The following is a 26093-nucleotide window of genomic DNA, read 5'->3' on the forward strand; positions in this document are numbered from 1 at the left end:
TGTGCAGAAGTCTGGTAGCAACATCAACGGCGGGTAAATGCAGAGCCCATTATCTGACACAGAACGTCCGACGGGGTTGCTTGCGTTGAATACATTTTTGTTCCACCTGCCTAGATGGAGAAATACAGCAAACACCTGGAGGTGTTAGTAGCAGAAAGGACTCAGGACTTGACGCATGAAAAGCAGAAGACGGACCGCTTGTTGTATAGTGAGTGATTCGCACCAATGGGAATACAGCTTATTCTGATATAAAGGGAAAGGGACCCCTGACCGTTAGGTCCAGTCGCGGACGACTCTGGGGTTGCAGCGCTCATCTTGCTCTATTGGCCAAGGGAGCCGGCGTACAGCTTCCAGGTCATGTGACCAGCATGACTAAGCCACTTCTGGTGAACCAGAGCAGCGCATGGAAACGCTGTTTACCTTCCCGCCGGAGCGGTACTTATTTATCTACTTGCACTTTGATGTGCTTTTGAACTGCTAGGTTGGCAGTAGCAGGGACCGAGCAACGGGAGCTTACCCCGTCGTGGGGATTCAAACCGCCGATCTTCCAATTGGCAAGCCCTAGGCTCTGTGGTTTAGACCACAGCGCCACCCGCGTCCCATATTCTGATATATGGCTTTGCTAAAGGGGGACTTCAGTTCTGTGAGTGCTCCCATCATGGTCCAGTCAATAGCCCGAGTAAGGAATTCAGGGCAAAAATCAGGGCAGAGGTCCAAGGTACTCAAAGCACCTTCAGGACCTTGGAGAGCTCCAGTGGTCTGGCTGAGGAAGCTATGCAAGCTACAGTATAAGGAGGAATTCAACGTTGCCACAAGCATTTCAGCTTTTCAGAGTGAACAATCCTCCTTCTCCTCCTCAGAGCCAATCTTGGGGGATACCTTCTAGGAGGAGCAAGTGGTTGGTGACAGGCGGCAGGGGGAAGCCAGCCCAGAGCTTCTGCTAGTGGGACTCATTCGTTGGCACCTGCTGGCTGTCTCTCGCCAGGCACTATGTGTGGGCTTATATATGTTCATTGGTCCTCTAGCATAGTAAATCCCACCTCCACAGAGATGCTGGCTGACAGTTAACAGGGTCTTCTCCCTATTTTCCCAGTCTTTGGCTTGTGTGGTGCTGAGTTCTTGGCAGTTCTTCTCCCAAGGATGGAGATGGAGCCTGGTCTTCCTCTTGTTCCTCCATCTTATGGTGCACAGCCTCCAGGTTGCGGGTCATGACATTCAGTATGCATTAAGTGGCTCTTAAACCTTTTGGTATTGTGGACCCTTCTTGAAATGTGCTTGTTCATTGGGGATCATTTCCATATTTCCTCACCCAATAGCAGAAATGCGGAACCTGTGGCTCTCCAGATGCTGCTGGACTCCATCATCCTTGGCCGTTGACCATGTTGGCTGGGGCTGATGGGAAGTGGAGTCCACAAAATCTGGAGGGCCACAGGTCCCCCATCCCTCACATATAGTTACAGTTGTGGGGTGGTGCCTAAAAAGGCTTCTGAACTCAAATTTAAGTGCTGGTGGCCACATTTCCCAAAGCCAAGTGTGCATACAAGGAAAGATGTCGTGGTTCTCTTACAATTCTGCTTCAGCTGCTTGCACTGCATAAGAGGCAATGTGCAAGTGTCAAAACAAAAATTGGGTTGCATCTTCAGCATGTGATGAAACCTCTAGTGCAGTAGATCCCAAACTGAGGAGTGGGGAGCACAAGTGATCCACAAGCTTCACTCAGGTGGTCTGTGAAACATTCACATTAAAATTACACGTTGGTTTTTAACAGTCTTTTAGTGTAAGGACGCGGGTGGCGCTGTGGTCTAAACCACTGAGCCTAGGGCTTGCCGATCAGAAGGTTGGCGGTTCGAATCCCCCCAACAGGGTGAGCTCCCATTGCTCAGTCCCAGCTCCTGCCAACCTAGCAGTTTGAAAGCACGTCAAAGTGAAAGTAGATAAATAGGTACCGCTCCAGCGGGAAGGTAAATGGAGTTTCTTGTTTCTTGTATCTCTTATATATTCTATATGGAATTCAAATTACAATGCAACAAAATACAATGTAAGGAATTAAAGCAGCAATAGAAATATAATAGAAAATTGTACCACACCAAGGACAAGGAACAACAATTGCTACACCAGACCGAAAAATAACAATTAAGTGATCTGCCAAGACTCTAAGCATTTTTCAAGTGGTCCATGGGAGGTGGGGAATTTGGAAACCACCGCTCAAAGCAGTAGGGCATCCCCCCCCCCCCAATGATTATTTTCAGAGTGGTCCCAAGGACCTCAGGCTACCCATCCGGCCACAGTTTTAAAAGCAGAGGGTTTTGAGAAAAGAATCCCAACAGATAAGAATGAGAGCAGATAGTATGAAGGAAAAGATGAGGAAAGAGATAACCTGATGAAGTGCACTGTTAAAAATAAAAATCTAAATAAAATGCATAAGTAAGATCCAAAGAAATTCTCAAAGATAGAAAAGGACCGGGTTGGGGTGCGAAGAGGAATGATTTGAATGTCTGAACAGGGACTTTAAATTTCTGTGCCCTGAACCAACTGAGAGTTTGGTTAGGTATCTGCTTACTGTGAGAGATTTCATACCAGTGGAATCAAACTAAATTGAGAAGACCAGTTCCAAGAGCCTGATGTCAATATATATCTGCTGCTTTCTGGTCAGTGGATGCATTTTATCTTGTCGTTACTGTAAATGCATGTATTGGCCAGGTATAGGATTCCACTGTGAAATCACTTCCTATTTATTAATAAAGGTTGGGTTTTAGGGGGCACTTTGCGTTAGTAATAATGGCTTTTTTTGTTATACAAAACAGGCATGTTGCCAAAACAGGTAGCTGATGATTTAAGACAAGGAAAGGCATCACAGGCCCAAAGTTACATAAACTCCACTGTATTTTTCAGGTAAGTAGGACTGAACCCAGCAGCAAACCACTACTTAGCCTTTGTGTGAATAGCTTTTTCAGAGACGTCAAGGTGCGGTCGATACCATGGCGAGATACGTTTTTATTCTTCGTGTCCTTCCACAACTGTCTCTGCAGATATATCGAAGCTGAGTGTTGCGGAAAGGTGAAACTCTCGGGGAGCACAGCCTGCCGCTGTTCTGCAAAAGACATGTGCAGTTTGGTGTGACTGCCGTGGGTGCTTGTGAAGAGCAACACACTCCTTCTCCATCTCTAACGTTTAGCACATATCTGATATGATGATGATTTATTTACATGACCATATTCATGGTGATGATTGATATGTTCACATATGCGTTCTGTGTAGGCCTCTGAAAAGAATTTTTTTCAAAAAAATTGTAGATGCATTTAGGAATTAAATTAACTAGACGTAAAGATTCATGTCGTCTCGTCTAAGCAATGTCAACACTGCATTGTGTTTTTTGAATCTAGGAAAAGTGGCTGCAACAAGGAAGTTTTTTCCTCCTTTGGTAGTAAAACTTCCCTTCCCATTACACATATTGATAAAGCTATTGTTGCCGTATCAAGAGTTTAGTGCCATGTTAGCCATGCAGGGAAAGTTGCTCTAATTATGCTAGAGAACTAATAACCTGTACACTGCTTTTTATGAAAGAATTTTTGTTCCTCTTTTTTTCTTTCTGCCTTTGAGAGAGTCATCATCATTTAGGATTTGTCTGAAATGCTTCAAGCATTCAGCAAGCGAGCCCATTAAAATTCTGCAGATTAATGTCTACTGATTTATGCTTACATCTGCTTGTCTGCAGATGGACAAGATTTATACACGACAGGATGGACAACGCAGAGATTTATTTGCCCAACAGATGTAACTCTAACATATAGATAAGAGATTATGTACTCCTCTTGTAAATGAAGTTTGATTGGTATCAGAGCAGAATTTGTGAGGGTACGAGGCAGCTCTTTTGTCCCAATGAATATACTTTAAAGAACTATCAAGATCCTTGCATGGATTCCCCTCCCCATTCAAAGTCCAGTAAATGATTTCTGCTTCTACCATTAAAATTAATGGGAAGGTCTTATTGGCAGGGGAGGCCCATATGAAGCCCTTTGAGCTGCAACAGCCTGGGGAAACATAATTCAAATATTTTTTTCACCAGCGCTTTATAAAGGAATATTATCTTCCACTCCCCCAACTTACTAAATTGACATGGTGCAATTGAAAACTGCAAAAATAATTATTGTAGGGAATCAGCAGAGTGGAGGAGGTGGAGGAGGAGAGCGCTGCTCAAATATGCAGAATTCAAAATGTAATGTGCCATCAAAATGTGTCAGCATCAAAATGTTTTCCAAAATCCTTCGACTCACATTTAAGGCTTGTTCTTCCTTGCCAGTGACATTGTTGGCTTCACTCAGCTTTCCAGCACCAGCACGCCTTACCAAGTGGTTGACTTCCTAAACAAGCTCTACACCACCTTTGATGAAATCATAGACAATTACGACGTCTACAAGGTGGAAACTATTGGAGATGCCTGTGAGTGCTTCAAAACAACATTGTCATCATCAATCTTTATTATGGTCCAGAGAGCCAACAAATCGTTACAAAGCAATACACAATTCATACAGCCTACCTCCAGGTTAAGGGACGCGGGTGGCACTGTGGTCTAAACCACAGAGCCTAGGGCTTGCCAATCAGAAGGTCGGCGGTTCGAATCCCCGCGATAGGGTGAGCTCCCGTTGCTCGGTCCCAGCTCCTGCCAACCTAGCAGTTTGAAAGCATGTCAAAGTGCAAGTAGATAAATAGGTACCGCTCTAGCGGGAAGGTAAACGGCATTTCCTTGCGCTGCTCTGGTTCGCCAGAAGCAGCTTAGTCATGCTGGCCACATGACCCGGAAGCTGTACACTGACTCCCTTGGCCAATAAAGCGAGATGAGCGCCGCAACCCCAGAGTCGGCCAAGACTGGACCTAATGGTCAGGGGTCCCTTTACCTTTACCTTACCTCCAGGTTAAACAAGCATTTTGTTCAAAATATAGGGATCATTGGTTCTTGCAACCACTGATAAAAACTTTGCCACTGCTAATGTTCTAGCGTTTGTCCGGTCTTCCAATAGGAACCTGACATAGTGAGCCTCTGATTTTCCCGGGAAAGGTACCAGCAAGGGTAATGTCAGTTCGGCCCTGGCTTGCTCATATTTTGCACAGTGCAACAAAATATGTTTTATGGAATCAATGTCTTGAGCACACGAGCAAAGTCTGTCCTGGTAGGGAACTCCTCTCAACCTGCCATCCAACATTGCAGAAGGAAAGACGTTTAGTCTGGCTTTGGTGAAAAGCCTTCGATAGTTTGGTACTGTCAGGTTTTTAATGTAAGATGTTAACTTAAAGACATGCCCATATTGTGCTCCTACTGCCAGCGGACTACAGACTGCGTGTGATCGAGATCGCAAGTCACTGTGTGCATTATCCCATAATCTTTGCTTTAACATCTTTTGGGCGCCTTCATAACCCAGGTAATACAGTTGGGGGGGTGATAGGCCAATAGAGGTGCCTTTTTTAGCCATGGTTTTCTGCCATTTGCTGACAAATTCCTCATTGGTCAGGTGTTGGTACAAACCCTTCCCTAGATCAAACACTGAAATCCTGAGCCAACGTTTTAGGGCAGCCCACCACGCTTTAGTTGAAATTGGGCATTCACCAGCTTCTAACAGAAGTATGGAGTTGGGGACACAGTTGGGTACCTGCAGTAGAGATCATAGAAATTTTGCCTGAAAGCCATCTAGCTTTGGCAGGTCCCCATTACGCCAGACATTTGCAGCATACAGGAGTTGGGAAACGGGTTTTGCGTTGAAAACCCTTAAGGCTGCTGGAACATATACAACATTGTTAGACCTTCCAGGGTCCTATTTATTCTTTCAATTCCTCACCAGGATTGAAAGGTGAAAGAACAAAAAAGCAGGCATCCGAGTAAATGAAAACGGGCGTTGAACTCGAGCGGCTACATTTTGCACTCTGGGACAATAAAATCACAAGCAAGAGATAACCTTTGTTGGCTAACTTACTTGTTGTCAGGCTCGGGGAATTCTACCCCTCCCCCGGTGTCAGCTTGAAACAGAAAAAAAGAAAGAAAGATAGTTCCCAATCTTTCTTAAATTATCTATAGTCTTTGTCTCTAAGTCTTTCTGTTAGCTTCGCCATTTCTGCATATTCCATCAATTTTTGTAGCCATTTTTCCTTGGTTGGTATTTCTTCACTTTTCCATCTTTGGGTTAATAACATCCTGGCCACAGTTGTAGCATACATAATTTCTTCTTTTCTCTTGGTAAATCCTGACCCATAATGCCTAATAAAAAAAAGCTTCTGGTCTTTTAATAAAAGTCAATTTCTGGTCTTTTAATAAAAGTCAATTTAAACATTTTCTTAACTTCATTATAAATCATATCCCAATACTTCTTAATCAATTTGCAGTTCCACCACATATGTAAAAAGGTGCCTGCCCTCAGTCCTAATTTGACCTCAGCCCAAGCTCACCAGGAAAACAATATTTCTTTACATTTGCCCATATCTGCATAATAAGAGTTAATCATCATGGCCAGCCTTACAGAGATGCTGTAACACTTGCTGAAGTAATGTATGCAGAGCGCTTTGAACATTTAATAAATGTTTGTGGTTATTTTCCCTGCACTAAAATATCCCTTCATGAATAGGTTTCCCATAAAGTATTTCCTGTGCCCCAAGGAAGTTGTCCTGTTAGTGTGCAGACTTGCAATGGGACATCTCCCAAATCTGTTATGGGTTTCTTCCCAGCCTCCAGAGCAGATTTGGTGGGCGAAGGGGCATCTTCGGGGGGTGGAGGTAGAAGAAGATGCTGTGCCAAGTTTACTTTCTGCAAGTCCCCTCCCCCACCATTAAAGAACGAAAACAAGAAAGATTTGTGGCACCTTAAAAATGAAACCTTTATTTTTCAGAATCTGTGACAGAAGCTTTTGTGGGTGAGAGCCTACCTCATCAGGTGCACAAATTGGAAACCTAGACGGCTTGCTGTAGAGAGAAGTAGATTTTTCTTTTACAAATTGAAGCCAAAAGGTGAAGCGATGCAGAAGATAGGAGTAGGTGTAACTCGGGAATTTGTAAACAGAACACAAAATAATACAGAATCCAGCCAGGCAAATACTCTCATATATGAGAGGTCAATGACTCGGATCTAAACAGCCTAGGGAAAAGCAAAATAGCTGTGATCATCTCCTTGGGGCTTGGCATGTTTGCATTAAGCCATGGCTTGGCTTAGCATGGCATGTACATATGGCCCAGTCATTCCAGTTCAACCATCTTCAGGTGAGCTGTTGCCGTTTCTTCTTCCAAGGTTCGGACACGAGTGATGGTAATAGCGATATTGAGCCTATGCCGACCTCGGTGAATATTCCCATTTATTTTTTCCTAGACATGGTGGTGTCAGGAGTGCCCAGAGAGAATGGCATTCGCCACGCCAGCGAAATTGCGAGTATGGCTCTGGACCTGGTCTTGGTGTGCAAAACATTTAGGATCCCGCACAAGCCCAACACCCAACTAAAGATTCGAGCAGGGATCCACTCAGGTACGAGGGTGCACCGTGCCAGGAGAAATGTTGACTCTGCAAAAGTGGAATGTGGGTATAAGGGAGAATTAAAGTAGGTTGCCCTCATTCAGGACCGGAGAAGATGTGAAGCTTGCCCTCTTAGGGCTGTGTCCACTCATGGCCCTTGTTGGTCATGGCCAGTTTGTGGTGGAGACAGACTAGAAAGAAGTGCAGAACTACATCCCATTGTGGGAAAGAGACTGGTTCTCACACTGCTTTTTGAAGTGGTAGTTCTGACTCACTTTCTGAGCTAATCTAAACAGGGTAGCAGTAATTGAAGGAACTATACTGTATTTTTCTGTGTATAAGACTAGTTTCCCCCCCTTTAAAACAATGCAAAAAAGTGGGGGTTGTCTTATACATGGGATGTGCATAGAGTAGATGTCTGATTGGTTGCTGCTGCGGCTGTCAGTGGCTATCGTGCGTGTTATTGGTTGCTGCGTAAGTGGGAATGGGTGTTGTTGATTGGCCGATGCTGCGACAATAGGGCAGGCGATTGGCAGGCGAGGGGAGAGGTGGGAAGGTGGATTTTGCAATGCGTGCAGGTGAGCGATTCTTGGCATTCCCCCCTAAAAACAATCCTCAGTAATCCACCCCCCAAAAGCTCATCAGCTCTGGGCAATCCTCCCCAATCCTCCCCCAAAAAAGCTCACAAATTTTTGGCATCTCCCCCCATTTTCTGAAATTTCAGTCCCCCAAAATATACATGGGGGCATCTTATAGACAGAAAAGTACGGTATATATTTATTTATTTCGGTCAATAACCAGTTGAAATGGATGTGGGCACAGCAATTGGTCCTCCCTCTTCCTGGGAATGAAGGAACGTGAAATATACTCGGAGTCGAGAGTGGATTTCATGCTCTTTATTCAGCTCATAATGGTGAGGAGGAATGGAAGTTCCCCCACAATATCTGCTTTATATACATTATTTACACAATGGGCTGCATGTGATTAGTTAATTCCGGGATTCTCCTGTAGGCCAATCAGGTTGTGGATTCACTTCCACCTGGAGCTGGATTGGGTGGCTCCTGCGGACCAATCATACTGCTGCATTGTTCTAAGACCAATCAGACTGCTGCATTCTGAATCCTATTGTTCTAGGACCACTCAGACTGCTGCATTTTGGATCCTATTGTTCTTGGACCAATCAGACTGCTGCATTCTGAATCCTATTGTTCTAGGACCAGTCAGACTGCTGCATTTTGGATCCTATTGTTCTAGGACCAATCAGACTGCTGCATTTTGGACCCTATTCAACTCAGTACATAACAGAATGATTTGCACGTATCTCGTGCTCTTAACTTAGAGCGCCCATCACGAACAAATGCACTTCTGTGGAAGAAGCCTCTCATTATGATAGCCTACAAATCTCATCGGCCGTTATCTGCAGCTCCATCAGCTAAGCTCCCCCCCCCCTTCATCTCCAAGTCACATCAGACATTTAAAGCACTCGTATGTCACTTTGACAGCTATAGTTTCCCCCAAAGAATCCTGGATACTGTAGTTTGCTAGGCTGCTGACCCTGCAAGACCTGTAATTCCCAGCACCCTTAACAAACTGCCGCTCCTCAGCTTCTGACTGAGTGATATAAGAGTGCTTCAGATATATAGTGTTGATGTGACCAACATTGCCTTTCTTCACACAGAAAACTTTCCTCTGTACCAAATGCACATCTCTGCTGTTCCTTGTTCTTTTTTTGCAAATGTTGTACTGCTTTTATATTTTAATAGAGTGAACCCCACACAGAAACAGTAAGCCCTGACTGTTATCTCTGATACTGGGGTGAACTGCAAATAAACTCAAGTCAGAAAGGATCCTTGGATTGGTTTTGGGTTGTTGTTTTTCCCCTTTCTCTAGGGCCAGTTGTGGCAGGAGTTGTGGGAACAAAAATGCCCCGGTACTGCTTATTTGGGGACACCGTCAACACAGCCTCCAGGATGGAGTCCACCAGTGAAGGTAACTAAAACAGCAGCAACGGGCAAATCTCTGTGAGAATTAATGAAAGATGAGCTGGTGACATTTCAGGTGGGCCACTGCAGAGATCTAGGACATGGGTGGTGCTGTGGGTTAAACCACAGAGCCTAGGACTTGCCAATCAGAAGGTCGGCGGTTCGAATCCCCACGGTGGGGTGAGCTCCCGTTGCTCGGTCCCTGCTCCTGCCAACCTAGCAGTTTGAAAGCACGTCAAAGTGCAAGTAGATAAATAGGTACCGCTCCAGCGGGAAGGTAAACAGTGTTTCCGTGCACTGCTCTGGTTCGCCTGAAGCGGCTTAGTCATGCTGGCCACATGACCCGGAAGCTGTACGCCGGCTCCCTCGGCCAATAAAGCGAGATGAGCGCCACAACCCCAGAGTTGGTCATGACTAGACCTAATGGTCAGGGGTCCCTTTACCTTTACTACTGCAGAGATACTTATGTTTTTGTGTTTTGGAGTTGGGGGGGTGAGACCAAAGCAGGTAGATTAGTTTCCCCTCTTTCTGCCACTCCTTTCCCTCTCCCTCTTTTTTTAAACACTTCTCAAGATTCCTTGGGGTGGGGTTTACATGCATGGTGTGTACTCAACCCAAGTCTTTGCCCTCTTCCCTGTGATAGCCCCTTGCCTTTCTGTTCTCCAGCCTAAACATACCAAGTTCATCCAATCTTTCTGCCTAGTTCTTTCTAGCACTGACCATCTTTGTCACTCTCCTAAGCAAAACTGCATTGAATTGTCTTTGCGGGGTAGAAGGGTCAAGTTTTCCAACATTTCTCCAGTGAAAATAGGGATGCCCAGTGCTATTTTTTCTAGAAAAAGAGGTGCTGGAACCAGGGCCGGATTTAGGTTTGATGAGGCCCTAAGCTACTGAAGATAATGGGGCCCTTTTGATGTCCACCTGTCCTTTGTCAACAACATACTGCCGCTGTTTTTTGTGTTGAATATATGCTATATGGTAATTTATGGACCTAATAGGTATCTAAAGCCACTTGCACATAACAAATAGGAGCCTACACAACACAAAACACTGTTGTTGTGTGTAGTTTTCATTTTATTTGTTTTTTATCTTATATTTTGGAAATGTACATCCAGGTTTTTTTCTTTAAATTTTTATGGCGGCCCCAAGAGAGTGGGACCCTAAGCTATAGCTTGTTAGCTTATACAGGGCCCGACCTGATCCCTGCTGAAGCAATCAAACTACACCCAAAATGGTGGGCTGACATCTTGGCCAAAACCTTCGACGCAATCAATGCTTCTGGTCTCATCCCCAAAATATGGAAGGAGGCCATTATAGTACCAATTCATAAAAAAGGTTCTCCAATGGAGCCGGAAAACTACCGTAACATCAGCCTCCTTTCGATCATAGGGAAAATTTATGCCAGCTTTTTGCTGACTAAACTATTGCGATGGGCAGACGAGACTAACCAGATTGGTCACAAACAAGCAGGGTTCAGAATTAAACGTTCTACAACCGATCATGCGATAGTCCTTTACCATCTGGCACGGAAGTACTCGTCGTCCCCCTGCGGCTACCTTTGTGCTGCCTTCCTAGATCTAAAGGCAGCCTTTGACAGTGTTCCTAGAAATATTCTTTGGGAGAAACTTGCGAAACAGGGCATCGATAGAAGACTCTTATGGCTTATAAGCCAGCTCCACGAAGGTACCCTTGCCAGAGTGAGACTTACTCCTGCGGGCGACCTCACAAATTCGATACCAATAAACAAGGGAGTGCGCCAAGGATGTATATTGGCTCCCTGCCTATTCAACCTATTCATCAGCGACATGCGAGCACCCCTAGTCAACTCATCCCCAAGTACACACGCGCCTAGACTAGCGGATTACCGCTGTCCACTACTTCTATACGCGGACGACGCGGTAATTCTATCTTATACACGTGTTGGACTAAAGAGAGCTCTGAAGATCTTTGCCACGTATTGTCAACGCAACCAATTAACCATCAACCATGCTAAATCTAAGATTCTGATTTTCGCCAGAAGTCGGAGATTATACGAATGGAAGCTTGGTGGAGCAAAAATAGAGCAAGTCCTAAAATTTCAATACCTAGGAGTTATTTTTCAATACAATTTGGGGTGGAAAGCACAAATTCAACACCTACTTAACAAGGCCAAAACACTGTCATATGCGCTCCTCCGATTTTTCTTTTCGGACGGAGCTTTGCATATTCCCTCGGCCCTAAAGGTGTTCAAGGCAAAAGTGGTTCCCGTGCTTGCTTATGCTGCCCCGCTCTGGGCCGTGATGACAGATCTTACTCCTCTTGAGACTCTGCAAAACCAATTCCTACGTCGGCTCCTAATGCTCCCCCTGTGCGTAAGCAACGCAGCCATGCGATTAGAATTGAAGATCGCGTCCGTAGAAACTTGCCTGTGGAAGCTAGTCTTCAATTATTGGTTATCATTGTGGCACAGATTACCAGACCATTACCTTGTCCAATGCTTATGGCGAGATGAATTCTCCAGCCTTTGGACTAGTAGAATTCATGCCAAACTCCTGAGTTACGGAATCTCTCCCTTAGATTCCCTTAATCTAGATCAAATCACTGCTCAAAGACTGATCCGCCAAAGACTGGACGACATCGATTTACAGCGAAACTATACGCTGGGGGGAGGTGTTTGCTCGCCCCAGAACATTGGTATCACTTTAACTTACTGCGTTCCATCATACCTCTCCTCCCTTTCGTCTGTTGCCCATAGGGTGGCCTTCACCAAAGCGAGGTTTAACGTTTTTCCCTCCAATGTCCTGAGACATAGATTCTCAAAGGGACAAGCCTCCGCCATGTGCGAATGTGATAGGGAGACGCCGGAGTCGCTTCAGCACATTATGTTCACTTGCCCCTTGTTCAATGTGCCACGGGCAAATTTGTTGGGATCAATCATACAGAAGCTAGAGGGTACCCCACCAAAATTCCACCTTGCCCAAATCCTGCAGGATAAGGATATCCATACGACCCTGAAAGTGGCTAGGTTTCTGGTCGCTGTCCTTACCCAAAAGCGCCGCCAAGGAGCACTACAAGCTAATTAAGGCGCAGTATGTCATTCCATCTTACAGTATTTTATTGTCATAGTGATGTTTTAGCGGCTGTTTTTTCCCACGTGCACAAGCTGTTATTTATGTCTTGTTTTTATCTGTATGGGCCTATGGCCGTAATAAATATCTATTCTATTCTTATACATAAATCCAGCACTGGCCAGAACTCACCTCTGGCACCTCCCTTGTTCTCTTAGAATGGCGCCCACCTGAGAGGTGCCAGAACTGAATTCCAGTAAGTTCTGGTTGAAAAAAAAGCCCTGGGGGGTATTTCATACGCTCCAACATTTCTCTGATGAAAATAGGGATGTCCTAAGGAAAAGCAGGACATTCCAGGGATCCCATCAGAAATCGGGACAATTTCTCTACTGGTCAATGGACTGTACTTGAAAAATAGGGATACTTGGAGAGTCTGAACTTGTCAACAGCTATAAGGAGATGGGAAATACTGACATTAATTCTTAGTTGACACAGTCATGGACACATTCCAAAATGCCTCAGGCGGAAGCCACAGACCTCAGGGTTCCCCTGTGAGTCCACTGGCAGGACTGTAGCAGCAAATGGCAGAAACGAGATTGGGGGAGAGATATCTATGTCTAAGAGGCCATTGCTCAGTTTCTACAGCGAGTTTTTCTTTGAAAAGGGAAGCAGGGCTGATAACAGTGGTGTAGCTGAATGTCTCTTTTCCTTCTAGCTCTCAAAATACAGTGCAGTTCAAATACATACCAGCTGTTGGAACAGATTGGAGAGTACATATTGGTGTGCCGGGGGAATTTGCAAGTCAAGGTAAATAGGAAACGTTTGTGTTCAGGCTTTCCCGAAGGGGAAATGAGTGGCAGTCCTTTGGAAAGCTTTTGCTTTAACCCCTTTGGATTGGCTGGCCTCGAGTCTGCTCTGAATCTTGAGCAACATTCATTTCTGGTCTGCTCCTTAGGGCACATTTGCACTGTGTAAAGTGACTCAAGTCTTAATGCCTCTCCCAAGAAACCCTGGGAACAGCCGTGATATTGAAAGTTACCAGCCTAGGGCCTAATTTCTGCCTAAGTTCTCCAGGACCTATTTTTATCCTGAAGACTTGAAGTCCCAGAAGATGCAAAGCTGTAATATAGAGGAAAGTGGGTTTGAGCAGAGTTTCACCTCACCAGTGGGTAACTAGAACATCTATGCTTATTCCAGTGCAGATGGAAAGTGCAAACATATTTCTGTTAGGGCCGCCTCCAGCTTTGCATTTTTAGCCAATTAACCACTGGCCTTTTTGCAGTTTGATTAAATATACATATACATTTCTGAGGTACTGTTTTTCTGAGGTACTGCAGAAAATATAAGGCACGCATAGGGAAACTCGGCCCTCCAGATGTTTTGGGACTATGATTCCCATCATCCCTGGCCACTGGTCCTGTTAGCTAGGAATCATGGGAGTTGTAGTCCTAAACATCTGGAGGGCCAGAGTTTGCCTATGCCTGGTATAAGGTAACAGTCCATTTAGTAAACAAAAGCTGCCACTTATGGGCCTGGTTTGCATGTAACACTAGACTGAACTATGGTTTGTGCTGGCACACTGTAGGAAAACTGTAATGGGAACTAAGTCATGGTTTGGATTAGCATTATGCCATTCCAGACAAACCACAAGCTGAAATCAATGTCGGGTTTTGGCTGGTGGTTTGCTTGGGTGAGACAAGCCCATGACCTTCGGTTACATGATTTCGTCACAGCAGACAGCAAGATGAATGAAGTTGCTTTTGACAGAAGATAAACTGCAGTGGAACAGAAACAGTTCTGTATGAGATGGATACGAGGTGGAGTGGGGAAAAGATGCATTCTTACATCCCTGGTCCATGCTATGCCATACTTTAGTTTAGTGCTTTGCGTGAACCAGGCCATTATTAGACAGAAGGACAGTGGTGTAGCATGGGTTGCCAGCATCTGTGGTCCCGGGGGGAGGGAAGGAAATGGATGGAGAGATGTGCATGCACATTCAACTACATAACAGCATCTGCCTCACCCAGGACATTGCAGCTGCAGAGATAAGAAGAGAAGAGTCGTTCCATTCTCTAAAGAGGTCACTTCCTGGTTCACATGGAGAAGCCATTTTCAATGGAACCCAGTGAAGGAAGTACACAGCTGTATTGGGGCAGCACTGGGTGCTGATTTTTTTCTCCCGGACCAACTGCCCTGTGCCTTCGCGCCCCCCCCCATGCTACACCACTGCATGTATTTCATCCAAAATATAAACCTCAAAACAGTACCCTCAAAACAGAAACACTTGGTTCCAGTGCACAAAATTTAAAAAGGGGGGAGAGAGGGGTGGTTCCATTCCAAACTGAGCAAAACACAATGGTGTCCATTGAAAAGGATGGCATTTTGGCCCACTTTGAGAACAGATCTTGAATTGCAGCCCTGCTCATTAAAAATGGAGTACAGGTCAAAGTTGTTAACCTTTTCTGGGGAAGGAAAGCCCTGTTTGGGGGGGGGGTTCAGCTCAAAGATGTGGAGCCTTTTTTAAGGAGGAGGAAAGCCCCGTTTTTAAGGGTTTGGGGGGAGAAAGAGGAACAGCGACACACCAACAAATTGCTGGGGAGACAAACAGCCTCACTGAGTAAACTCCGTCTTCCGTTTTGTAGATTGTGCGACAATGGAGGGCGGGGCAAGGGGGCGGTAAGGAAAGGGGCCCAGCGATCAACCGTAATCTACCAAAACCTCCCAGGATCTACCAGTAGATCACGATCGACCTGTTGGAGATCCCTACTCTAGTGCAATTGAAATAAAGCAATGGGGGCGGGGCTAGCCTTGCCTCTATTTTAGTGCTGGTATTTGCTCTCAGGTGTAAAGTATTGCTGACACCATTGATGAATTGTACAATTATGTTTTTTTCTAGGGGAAAGGTGACATGATAACATATTGGCTGGAAGGAAAGAAGTCTAGCGCAACTCAAAAGAAAGCTCTAAGCCCTTCTACAACCTCTCAGACTCTTAACCAAAGTACTTGCAGTATCATCCCAGGTGTTATATAAAATGACCAGCTTTCAACCCCGCCATACAAAAATCCCACCATGTACTTTCTCCGTGGTCACAGTCTTTATACACCCCAAAGGAAACTGTAAGCAAGAAGCATCTAAGTTCTGTTCTCCAAAAGGGAGGTCCTCATTAGCGATATGAAGAAAATAGACACCGTTGTAGGCTTGCAAACCCTGACTCTGGCTGTTTTCAGACGTTAGGTGAAATTATGGCTTGTTTCGCCTGCCCACAAACCATGGTTTATTCAGGGCCAACAAACCAGGGTCGGAAACCCTGCTTGAATCTTGTCTGCAAAGCAAACTTTGTGCTAACTGTTATTTGCTGTTGTTACTAAATTCACAGACCTCTGACGAACCACAATCAGGATCACTGCACCACCTAATAAGGGGGATGCACACTTTGGATGGCACAAATGGTAGTGAATTGGGGCAGGAAATGGTTTAAAACCATGGTTTGACCACTGTGTGCCTGGAACAGGTCCCCCTTTTCATATCACCCTTCCAACATAAAATATACTCAGAGTCGAGAGTGGATTTCATGCTCTTTATTCAGCTCATAGTGGTGAGGAGGAATGGAAGTTTCCCCAAAGTATCTGCTTTATATACATTATTTACACAATGGGCTGCACGTTATTGGCTAATTCTGGAATTCTCCTGTAGGCCAATAAGGTTGTGGATTCACTTCCATCTGGAGCTGGATTGGGTGGCTCCTGCAGACCAATCATACTGCTGCATTGTTCTAGGACCAATCAGACTGCTGCATTCTGAATCCTATTGTTCTAGGACCAATCAGACTGCTGCATTTTGGATCCTATTGTTCTAGGACCAATCAGACTGCTGCATTTTGGATCCTATTCAACTCAGTACATAACACGACACATGGCTGTCAGCCAGCCTCACCCACCCATTCCACGTGATTGTAATCACATGTGAGCACGCAAATAGGGATCTAGTGAAGGAGAAAATTCCCCTTCCAAAAAGTAGAAATAGGAGATGATGCAGAAAAACAGCATTTTGCTTAGAAACCGGCAAGGCACTATTCTTGAGGTCTCTTACTGACACTGTTTAAGAAATGGTTCAGAGAGGAATCACATATGGTATAATCTTCAGTGCTCTTGAGTCGAGAACCTTCTGGGGGGGGATTGAAAGGTTCGCAAGTTTGAAATAAGCTTTTCATTGTCCACCCTCTGCTACAGCGATATGTGTAAACATGGTAAGCCAGGTGGATACGGAGAAAATAGATGGAAGGGGGGGGAATAGGAAGCCTGTGCTGTCTCATTTGTCTCATTTGTCATCAGCATTCTTTGTTTTGCTGTGCCTGTTAGAAGCACCTCAGTGATGCTGGGTCCCTTTTTGGCACACAATGCTTTTTGCTTTCTTTTTAGTGAGAACCTCAAGCACTCTGACTCATCGTGGAATTTAGGACACACTGGCTGTGGTGTCTCTGAAGTAAAGCGGGGCTCCTTTCCACAAGCACTCTTTCGTTCATACATAGTCGCTGAGTTTTTGTTTTGTTTTGCTTCCGTTCATAAGTGCTTGTAATGTTGGATAATCTCTCATGTTACAGAACTGTCATGGATTCAATCCTGCCTTGGGATCTTATTCAAGTTCCTGCCCTGGTAAATTTCTCTCCCCTTCTCTCACATCAAGGCGATAAGAGTCCTTTTGGACCTGACCTTTAAGCCTAGCATTTTGTTTCAAATACCTGCCCCACGAAATGTCTGTGTGTTATTGGAGCGGTTTTATTATTGAAATGTATCGTTTTGTGTGTTTTGGCTCTTATAAGTTGCTTGGAGACTTCTTTTTTGTAATAGTTGTAATAGTTGTAAGCCAGTAAGGGACATGAGCCCGACAACTCTCTCCTGCTGGCCTGTGGGGTTTGCAGCCAAATTACAAAAGCATGTTTTGCTAGACAAACACAGAGCTAGTACATAGAGAGTTCTTGAACATCCTAGAGAAGACCCTCTGTGTGTGGTCACTTCCTTTGCCTTCTCTGGGCAGGAACTCTCTAACAAAGGAGACAATCCTTTATATTTCCTTCTTCCTGTAAGAAGACTCTCTTTTCACGATGTCTCCAAGCTGACCAGACGTGCATGACTAAAACTCCTGCCTTCAGCCATGTTAGCAAAGACTCCCAACTTTTATTTCGCTGTAACTTAGAAGTATTTTTCTGCACACTACTTTGCTCTATTTGCTGCTTGCACTGAAATGTAAGTAAACCCTTTCCCCATTGATCTTACTAAAAACGCGTGGCTCATTCTCTTCAACAAGGGTGAAAAGGAGTTGGTCAGCAGACCACAAACAGAAGGGGATAAAAAGATATAGCTGCCTTATTACTAAACTTTAATAAGCTGCCAAACTAAAAAGTATTTTAATCTGCTAAAAAGGCTTCACAGTCATATTGTTTTGTATTTCTTCCACATATGTGGGATAGGAAGTTTAGATCTAAATCTACAGATTTAATCCTCAATCTATTTCCCAACATGGTCCTCTCCTCATTCAATACTCAGAGGTATTCTGCCTCTGTATGCATAGCACAATGTCCTCTTTGGTGACCAACAGCCACATCACAAATCTTTTCCTTATATACAAAAAAAATCTATGAATTCTTCAAGCCTCATTCAAGCCATGCGGTGGGTGGGAGAACTCAGACTCAGGGGCTGCATGTGGCTGTCCAGGCCCTTCTATCCAAAACCATCTCAAAGCTATTATTTGCCCAGAAAGAAAAGCTGCCATGGGGAATACATTGCAGCTTCCCTTTGGGGACAAATAGCAACTTTGGAGGGGGGTTTTCAGTGAGGAAAAGACACAGGGAAAGGGTTAACAACAACACCATCGCCTGTTAGCTGCAGTCCCCATGCAGCCCAGAGCATGTTACATAAGTTGTTTCTTTGCAATCTCTGTTTTTCTGTATTAAATGTTTTGTTGCTATAGCTAGTATTTGTTTTATTTTTTTCTGCTGGTTTTATATTTCATGTGTAATTGACAGTATTATTTTCTTTTGCATTTTAACTTTGTTTTATATTTGATGTGTATTGAGCTAGAGAAATTATTTTGTGAGGTGACTAATAAATATAAATAAGAATAAGAATCTGACATTGGCAGCACTTTTAAGCTGAAGTGTTTGACTGATTAACACTCTATGGCCTTTTAAATAATCTGTGGGAGGGGAGGTTATTGATTTCTTTTGCTTTATTATGTATTTTGCATTTTCATTTTGTATTTTGTATTTTTATGTTGCAAATGGCCCTGTGATCTTCAGATGAAGGGCGGTATACAAATAATAAATAAATGTAATAAATAAATAGTTTGTCACAGTAATTTCTGTAAGTTTTGGGGTGGGGCAAAAATTCCTTCCCCAAGCCACCGCGTCACTCGCAGGAGAGACATGTGGCTGCAGGCCCCACAGTGAGTGCCGACCTGATGAAGAGAGCACAGCAGAGGTTATATTTTCTGAGAATCCTCTGGAAAAACAATCTCTCAAAGGACCTGTTGATGGCATTTTACCATTGTACTGTGGAGAGTGTCTTAACTTATGGTCTGTGCGTGTGGTTTGGGAGCTGCACGATCAGCGGAAAAACAATGCTGTCCAGGGTAGTAAAGACTGCGGAGAGAATAATTGGGTGCACTCTTCCCACCTTGGATCAAATCTACGCTTCCAGGTGCCATAAGAAAGCTGCAGAGACAGCGCAGTATAGTGCGCACCCTGGAAATGATCTCTTTCAGCTTCTGCCTTCTGGAAGAAGGTACAGGGTTATAAAGACTAGGACTAGCCGCCTGTGAAACAGTTTCTATCCAAATGTGATTTTGGTTTTAAATGCAGTGTAAGGTAGTCTCTATGTGAGTATATTGTATTCAATTATGGGGTATCAGAGTTCTTAGGGGACTAACCAGGCTGGGATAGTTGGGATAGCAGGCTTATTGGTTTTTGAATGTCTGGTGTAGATTTTCCAATTTCGTTGTTTTGTATGGGACAATGACAATAAATATTATCGTATCGTATTTTGTCACCCCCCTCTGTGGTGACACCCAGGGCAGCCCGCCCCCACTGCACCCCCCTTCCTCTGCCCCTGTGTTGGTGAGTGGAGCAAGCTGTGGCACAGCCCCTAACAATTGCTCACAGAATTGTCACTCTTAACAGATCTTGGTCTCCTTTTCGGATTTGAGGGCCCAACCCACAAAGCCGTATCTTTGGGTTCAGCCCAACAAGCAAGTCAAAAGCATACATCTCTTCTCAAGCTAATTCAAGATGAGACTAGCTATTCTTCCTTCATACTGATCCTGAGCCTGTGGAGTAGGGAGGAAATCTGAGCTTTGATTCCCAAAAGGGTCTTTCTTTTCATAATTGCCCGTCCACCGAGACATCTCCTTAAAGAAGATTTGATGACCACTCTGCCAGGGCCATAGAAGTAATGGCGGTTCTGATTTGTCCATTAAGGCTCTCTCGACCAAACCTCCACTTTTCAACCAATAATAATAATAATAATATATTATTTATACCCTGCCCATCTGGCCGGGCCTCCCCAGTCGCTCTGGATAGCTCCCAACAGAATATTAAAAACACGATAAAACATCAAACATTAAAAACTTCCCTAAACAGAGCTGCCTTCAGATGTCTTCTAAAAGTCAGATAGTTGTTTATTTCCTTGGCATCTGATGGGAGGGCGTTCCACAGGGTGGGTGCCACTACCGAGAAGGCCCTCTGTGTGGTTCCCTTTAACCTCACTCCTCGCAGTGAGGGAACCACCAGAAGGCCCTCAGAGCTGGACCTGAGTGTCCGGGCTGAACGATGGGGGTGGAGACATTCCTTCAGGTATACAGGGCCGAGGGCTTTAAACCACCAACACTTTGAACTGTACTCGGAAACGTACTGAGAGCCAATGTAGATCTTTCAGGACCGGTGTTATATGGTCTTGCCGGCCACTCCCAGTCAGCAGTCTAGCTGCCACATTCTGGATTAGTTGTAGTTTCTGGGTCACCTTCAAAGGTAGAACCACGTAGAGCACATTGCAGTAGTCCCAAGGCTTTGAAGGACCCCTCAGGTGACACCTAGATGAGTCCCCAAGCTTACAACAGTATATGCACTTGCTGCTGTTTGAAGTGGTAGCTTGGCTGCCCTCAGAAGCATTTAGGAACAGAATGACCCATAGGAACACCACAGCCAACATGAAGAGTATTTAATTGGGGAACCCGATGTTCTTGGGCTGTAGCTCCTGCCATCCTCAGTAACATCGGGTTCCCCAATTAAAGAGCCGAAGTCTTTGAACAACGCTCATCCCATTCCAACGATCTGTTCTAGATGAAGCAGCAGGCAACACACAGAGAGAGATAATGTGCCTGTCATGGCTTTCTTCTTCATTGTAACAGGCAATGCTGACTCCCATACATAGAATTTTGCACGACCAGATCAGCTTCCAGTTTATAAATTAAAGCTGATTGCCACCTACCTAGATTTCCAGCAGTGAGGGATAGGGGACTCGATTTTGATGGTCCCAACCTCCTGCCCACTCTGCCAGCACATACCAGGGAAATGAAAAAAGAGAGAATAAAGGGAGAGCCCAAACCTTATTAATATTAAATGTTCTTTTTTTACTGATGTTAATGTGGAATTAAATTGTGAAAAACAATAAAAAAATTATTTAACAAACCTCATTAATAAACTCGGTGAAAGGGTTGCTTTGTAGGCTATGCTTGGGCGCCAATACTGGATAACCAAACATACACGTATCTGATACACTGAGTTGACAGAGGAAGTGCAACATGTGTCCAAAATATTTGTGAGCAGTGAATTGGAAAGGACTTGGCCTCTGCTTGCATGCATCTTAAAACACAAAATTATGATTTTTAAATTTGCAATTGTTTGTTATTTCGGGGGATTTATAACCACCCTTCAACTAGTTTCCATGGTGGAACTTTTTATAGGTGTGTGCCCTTCATATGTGTTGCAGTATAGATGCATTTTTTAAAATGTGGGCATCTGTACCTTCATTCTATTCAAGGAAGGAGCAAGAGAAAAGAGAGTGAGAAGAAAAAAACTGGAATGGAAAGCACTGGATTGGACAGGCTTGGGGTGGTTTGGGGTCTTCTGAGGTGAAGGAGATGTGTTCCACGCCCTCTGATGAAAATAGGGATGTCCTATTCTATCATCATCATCTACTACTACTACTACTACTACTACTACTACTACTACTACCTCATCCATCTGAATAATACCTCATCTGTTTGACTTCCAAAACATTCAGAAACCAAAGTCCCATCAGAAATTTGGCTTCAAAATATAGTTCACAAACCAGAACAGTCACTTCTGGGTTTGTGGCGTTTGGGAGCCAAAACGTTCGAGAACTAAGCTGTTCAACTGTACAGGGTTGCCTTCAGATGTTTCCTAAAAGTTATATCATTACTCATCTCCTTAAGATCTGAAGGGAGGGCGTTCCACAGGGCGGGCACCACCACCGAGAAGGCCCTCTGCCTGATTCCCTGTAGCTTCACTTCTCGCAGGGAGGGAACCGCCAGAAGACCCTCGGAGCTGGACCTCAGTTTAATAATAAAACATTAAACATTTTTTAAAAAAACTTCCCTATAACAGGGCTTCCTTAAGATGTCTTCTAAAGGTTGTATAATTACTTATGTCCTTGGCTTATGGGTTGCATAATTCCATTCGCTCCAACGTTTCTCTGATGAAAATAGGGACATCTAAGGAAAAGCGGGATGTTCTGGGATCAAATCAGAAACCAGGACGGCTTCTGTAAATCCAGGGCTGTCCCTGGAAAACAGGGAAACTTGAAGGATCTGGTGTTCTGAGACATCCTAAACCACTTGAGGCTGCACCTGAAGCCTTGGGGCTACCTTGGAGTTTAAGAAGGAGCAGAGAAAACAGATCCAGTCTGTGTGTCCAAAAGCTTCCTATCTAAAGACAGGTAGGAACCAAGAGGAGAGGAGATGAACAGTACAGTTTTGTTAACTGGCAGATCTAGCTTTCAACCAGGGAATAATTTGGCCAGGACTTGCAGTTACAGTGATTTCAGGAGGGATGCCTAACTTGCCACTTGGTGTTAACGGAGGAGAAAACACCGCCATGCAACCATTAAACTACTGTATTTTTCGGACCATAAGACGCACCTAGTTTTTAGAGGAGGAAAGGGGGAAAGCCCCATTTTTTTGAGGATCAGCTCAAAGTTGTGCAGCTTCTTTTGCAAAGGGGAAAAGCCCTGGTTTTTTGAGGATCAGCTCAAAGTTATGGAGCTTACTTTGCAAAGGGAAAAAATCCTGTTTTTATGGGGTCCAACTCACACTTCTGCAGCTTCTTTAGGAAAGGAAAGGGAGCCATTTCTACAGTTTCCAGACAGATACAGTGGTACCTCGGGTTAAGTACTTAATTCATTCCGGAGGTCCGTTCTTAACCTGAAGCACCACTTTAGCTAATGGGGCCGCCTGCTGCCGCCGCGCCGCCAGAGCATGATTTCTGTTCTCATCCTGAAGCAAAGTTCTTAACCCGGGGTACTATTTCTGGGTTAGCGGAGTCTGTAACCTGAAGCGTATGTAACCTGAGGTACCACTGTAATCTAATCAACCAGTCACATGTCGCTGAGGAAACAAACAGCCTCCGTCTGCAGAACATTTAACAATGGAGGCCTGGGCAAGGGGGCGGGGCCAGAAAGGGAACCAACGATGGACCCACACATTCGCTCCATAAGAGGCACAGACATTCCCCCTTTTTAGGAGGAAAAAGTGTGTCTTATGGAGCGAAACATACGGTAATTTATTTATTTTATTCATTAACCATAACTTCTTTACCCCTGCACTAATCTTTTTTTTGTTCTCCCTTCAGCCAACTGTAAAGGCTAAGATATGGTGACTCACTCCAAGGTCACTCAGTGAGTGAGGAGTTGAACCTTCATCTCCCAGGTCCTAGTCCAAAACTTTTAACCGCTACTCCTAGAGTACTTCTGCTCTGGGGCAGCTATATAAATTAAGTAGGCAAATAAATATGGGGAAAGCCAAATGTCCCTAAGAGAAGGATCTGAACTATTTTCCTTAAAACTTGAATTTGTTTTATTCTGGATTGTTTCATTTGATGTTTTAATCAAATAATTTGATGTTTTAATCCAATGTCAACTGCTTTGAGATGCTTTCTTTGAAATATAAAGTGGTGTAGAAATGAAATTAATAATAATAATTCTCTTTTTTAAAAAAAGTGCCTAGGCATTCAGTAGTGGTGACCAGAACCGAGGTTAAAGGTGCCATTTGGTGATTAGCTAATCTATCTGAGTTTATAACACTGGAGCTCAGATATGGACGACCTCTCTTCCTCTGGGCAAAGGTTGGCCCCAAATGAACCTTGGATGAACCTGCAGATGAATGGATGAAGCTGCAGAGATAGTGCAGGATAGTGTGCACCCCGGAAATGATCTCTTTCAGCCTTTGCCTTCTGGAAGAAGGTACAGGGTTATAAAGACTAGGACTAGCCGCCTGAGAAACAGTTTCTATTCAAATGCGATTTTGGTTTTAAATGCAGTGTAAGGTAGTCTCTGGGACACGGGTGGCACTGTGGGTTAAACCACAGAGCCTAGGACTTGCCAATCAGAAGGTCGGTGGTTTGAATCCCTGCGACGGGGTGAGCTCCCGTTGCTTGGTCCCTGCTCCTGCCAACCTAGCAGTTCGAAAGCACATCGAAGTGCAAGTAGATAAATAGATACCACTCTGGCGGGAAGGTAAACGGCGTTTCTGTGTGCTGCTCTGGTCCGCCAGAAGCGGCTTAGTCATGTTGGCCACATGACCCGGAAGCTGTACACCGGCTCCCTCGGCCAATAAAGTGAGATGAGCGCCGCAACCCCAGAGTCAGCCACGACTGGACCTAATGGTCAGGGGTCCCTTTACCTTTTTAAGGTAGTCTCTGTGGAAGTATATTGTGTATAACTATGGGGTATCAGAGTTTTTAGGGAGCTAACCAGGCTGGGATAACCGGGGTAGCAGGCTTGTTGGTTTCTGAATGTCTGATGTAGATTTTCAATTTTGTTGTTCTGTATGGGACAGAAGATTATTGTATCGTATCGTAACCTGTAAAACGCTGCTTAGTGAACTTGGTATGGTCTATGCAGCTGTCTGCTGCGAGCCTTCAAATGATGAGTAAATGTCCCACTCTGCCCTGCTTTTCCCTCTAAATGGCTGTATGATTTTATGGTGAGCAAGTAAGAAAAGTTCACACCCCTAATGAAAAGCATCATCTCTCCCTTTGATAATTCCCTTTGAAATAACTGTCGGTAACAATGTTTCCAAAAATGAGAAGGCCCTGAAGGAGCCTGAGGACTTCTGTCTATCTGCTAGATAGCATCACATGTGTGAGAGTCGCCCAGCCAAACCCTCTCTCTCTCTCTCTCTCTCTCTCTCTCTCTCTCTCTCTCTCTCTCTCTCCCTCCGTGGAAAAATCAGAAGTCAGTTTTCTGCAGAATTATCCCAAGCCTTCAATGGAGGGTTGGGCGATCAAGCGGTCTGGAGTAAATTATGTATGATGAAAACAAGAGCTCGTACAGATATTTTTCTTTCTTTCTTTCTTAAAACTCTGAGGCTTTTCAGAGCTGCGCAATCAGCCACAGAAACGAAGCATGGACAAACTTACAAAGGAAAGCCCAGGACGTACAAATTACTCTGGATTTATTGAATATATTGTTCCTCACAATTAACCCTTGAAAGGCATCCTGCATAGATTAAATATATAACACATATAAAATCCCAAATCAGATATTGGTACATGTACAGTATTGCACATATGATACGGAGACGTAATGTACATAGGTTTTGCTGACTCATTCCCTGCAGGCTTTGAGAGGTCCTCCAAGCGACATGTTTTATGCTGAGTCATCAGAAAGTTCCTGCTTCCATTGCTATGGCGACAAATGATAACTGAATCGATGCACACAGCCCACCTTGTGCGAATACTCTAGCTGACAATTTCCTTAACGTTACCTGGAGGGAGGGGTGCACAGCCAAGGCAAAGTTAAGCTCTTTTGAACCTCACAGTCTTCAACTGGAAGGATTGAGAAACATGCTCAATACACCCACTGAAACCAAAGGGGCCTAAAACTGCTCTGTTGTCATGGAATCACTGAATTGTAGAATTGGAAAGGATGCTGAGCATAATCTAGCCCAACCCCCTGGAATATACAGCTGCAGCGGCGTAGCGTGGGTTGTCAGAAAGGCAAGTAATTTGCGCCCCCTAACCCGGGGCAAGGCAAGTAATTTGCGCCCCCTAACCCCTAACCTGCCGCCGCTGCCAGCTTCTTCTTGCTGCTGCCTGGTCTGGTCTGGTGTGGTTCTCTCCCGCGCTCAGCGCTGCGCTGGGCGACCGCTGCACTGTCCCTCCCCCAGATAGTCCCTCGCTCTCTCTCCGCACCGCACGCCTGGCACCCACCCCCTCCACAGTGGGCAGCGACCCAGCGGCTCGGATCGGATTTGCACAGCCAGCACTGCAGTGAGAGAGAGTGAATGAGCCAGGTTGGGGCAGAGAGCTGCGAGTGCGAGCGCCCCCCCCCAGATGTTGCGCCCGG

At 44.7% G+C, this 26093-nt stretch overlaps 1 protein-coding gene across 1 annotated transcript in view; it reads left to right on the top strand.

Annotated features, from left to right (window-relative positions):
• The window catches only part of LOC308576546 (atrial natriuretic peptide receptor 1-like), a gene marked incomplete at its 5' end in the record, with an annotated part of 28949 nt that extends 11553 nt beyond the window's left edge, over window positions 1-17396 (top strand). Inside the window, 7 exons of the mRNA XM_081175953.1 lie at window positions 115-208; window positions 2805-2892; window positions 4301-4440; window positions 7346-7498; window positions 9377-9475; window positions 13231-13322; window positions 15412-17396. Of these exons, the coding sequence (XP_081032079.1) occupies window positions 115-208; window positions 2805-2892; window positions 4301-4440; window positions 7346-7498; window positions 9377-9475; window positions 13231-13322; window positions 15412-15546 (801 nt within the window). The 3' untranslated portion in view covers window positions 15547-17396. The remainder of the gene's footprint in view (window positions 1-114; window positions 209-2804; window positions 2893-4300; window positions 4441-7345; window positions 7499-9376; window positions 9476-13230; window positions 13323-15411) is intronic.
• Window positions 17397-26093: the final 8697 nt, after the last annotated feature.

Source organism: Podarcis bocagei (genome assembly GCF_964188305.1).
Source record: "Podarcis bocagei genome assembly, chromosome: 17".
Classification (NCBI taxonomy): domain Eukaryota; kingdom Metazoa; phylum Chordata; class Lepidosauria; order Squamata; family Lacertidae; genus Podarcis; species Podarcis bocagei.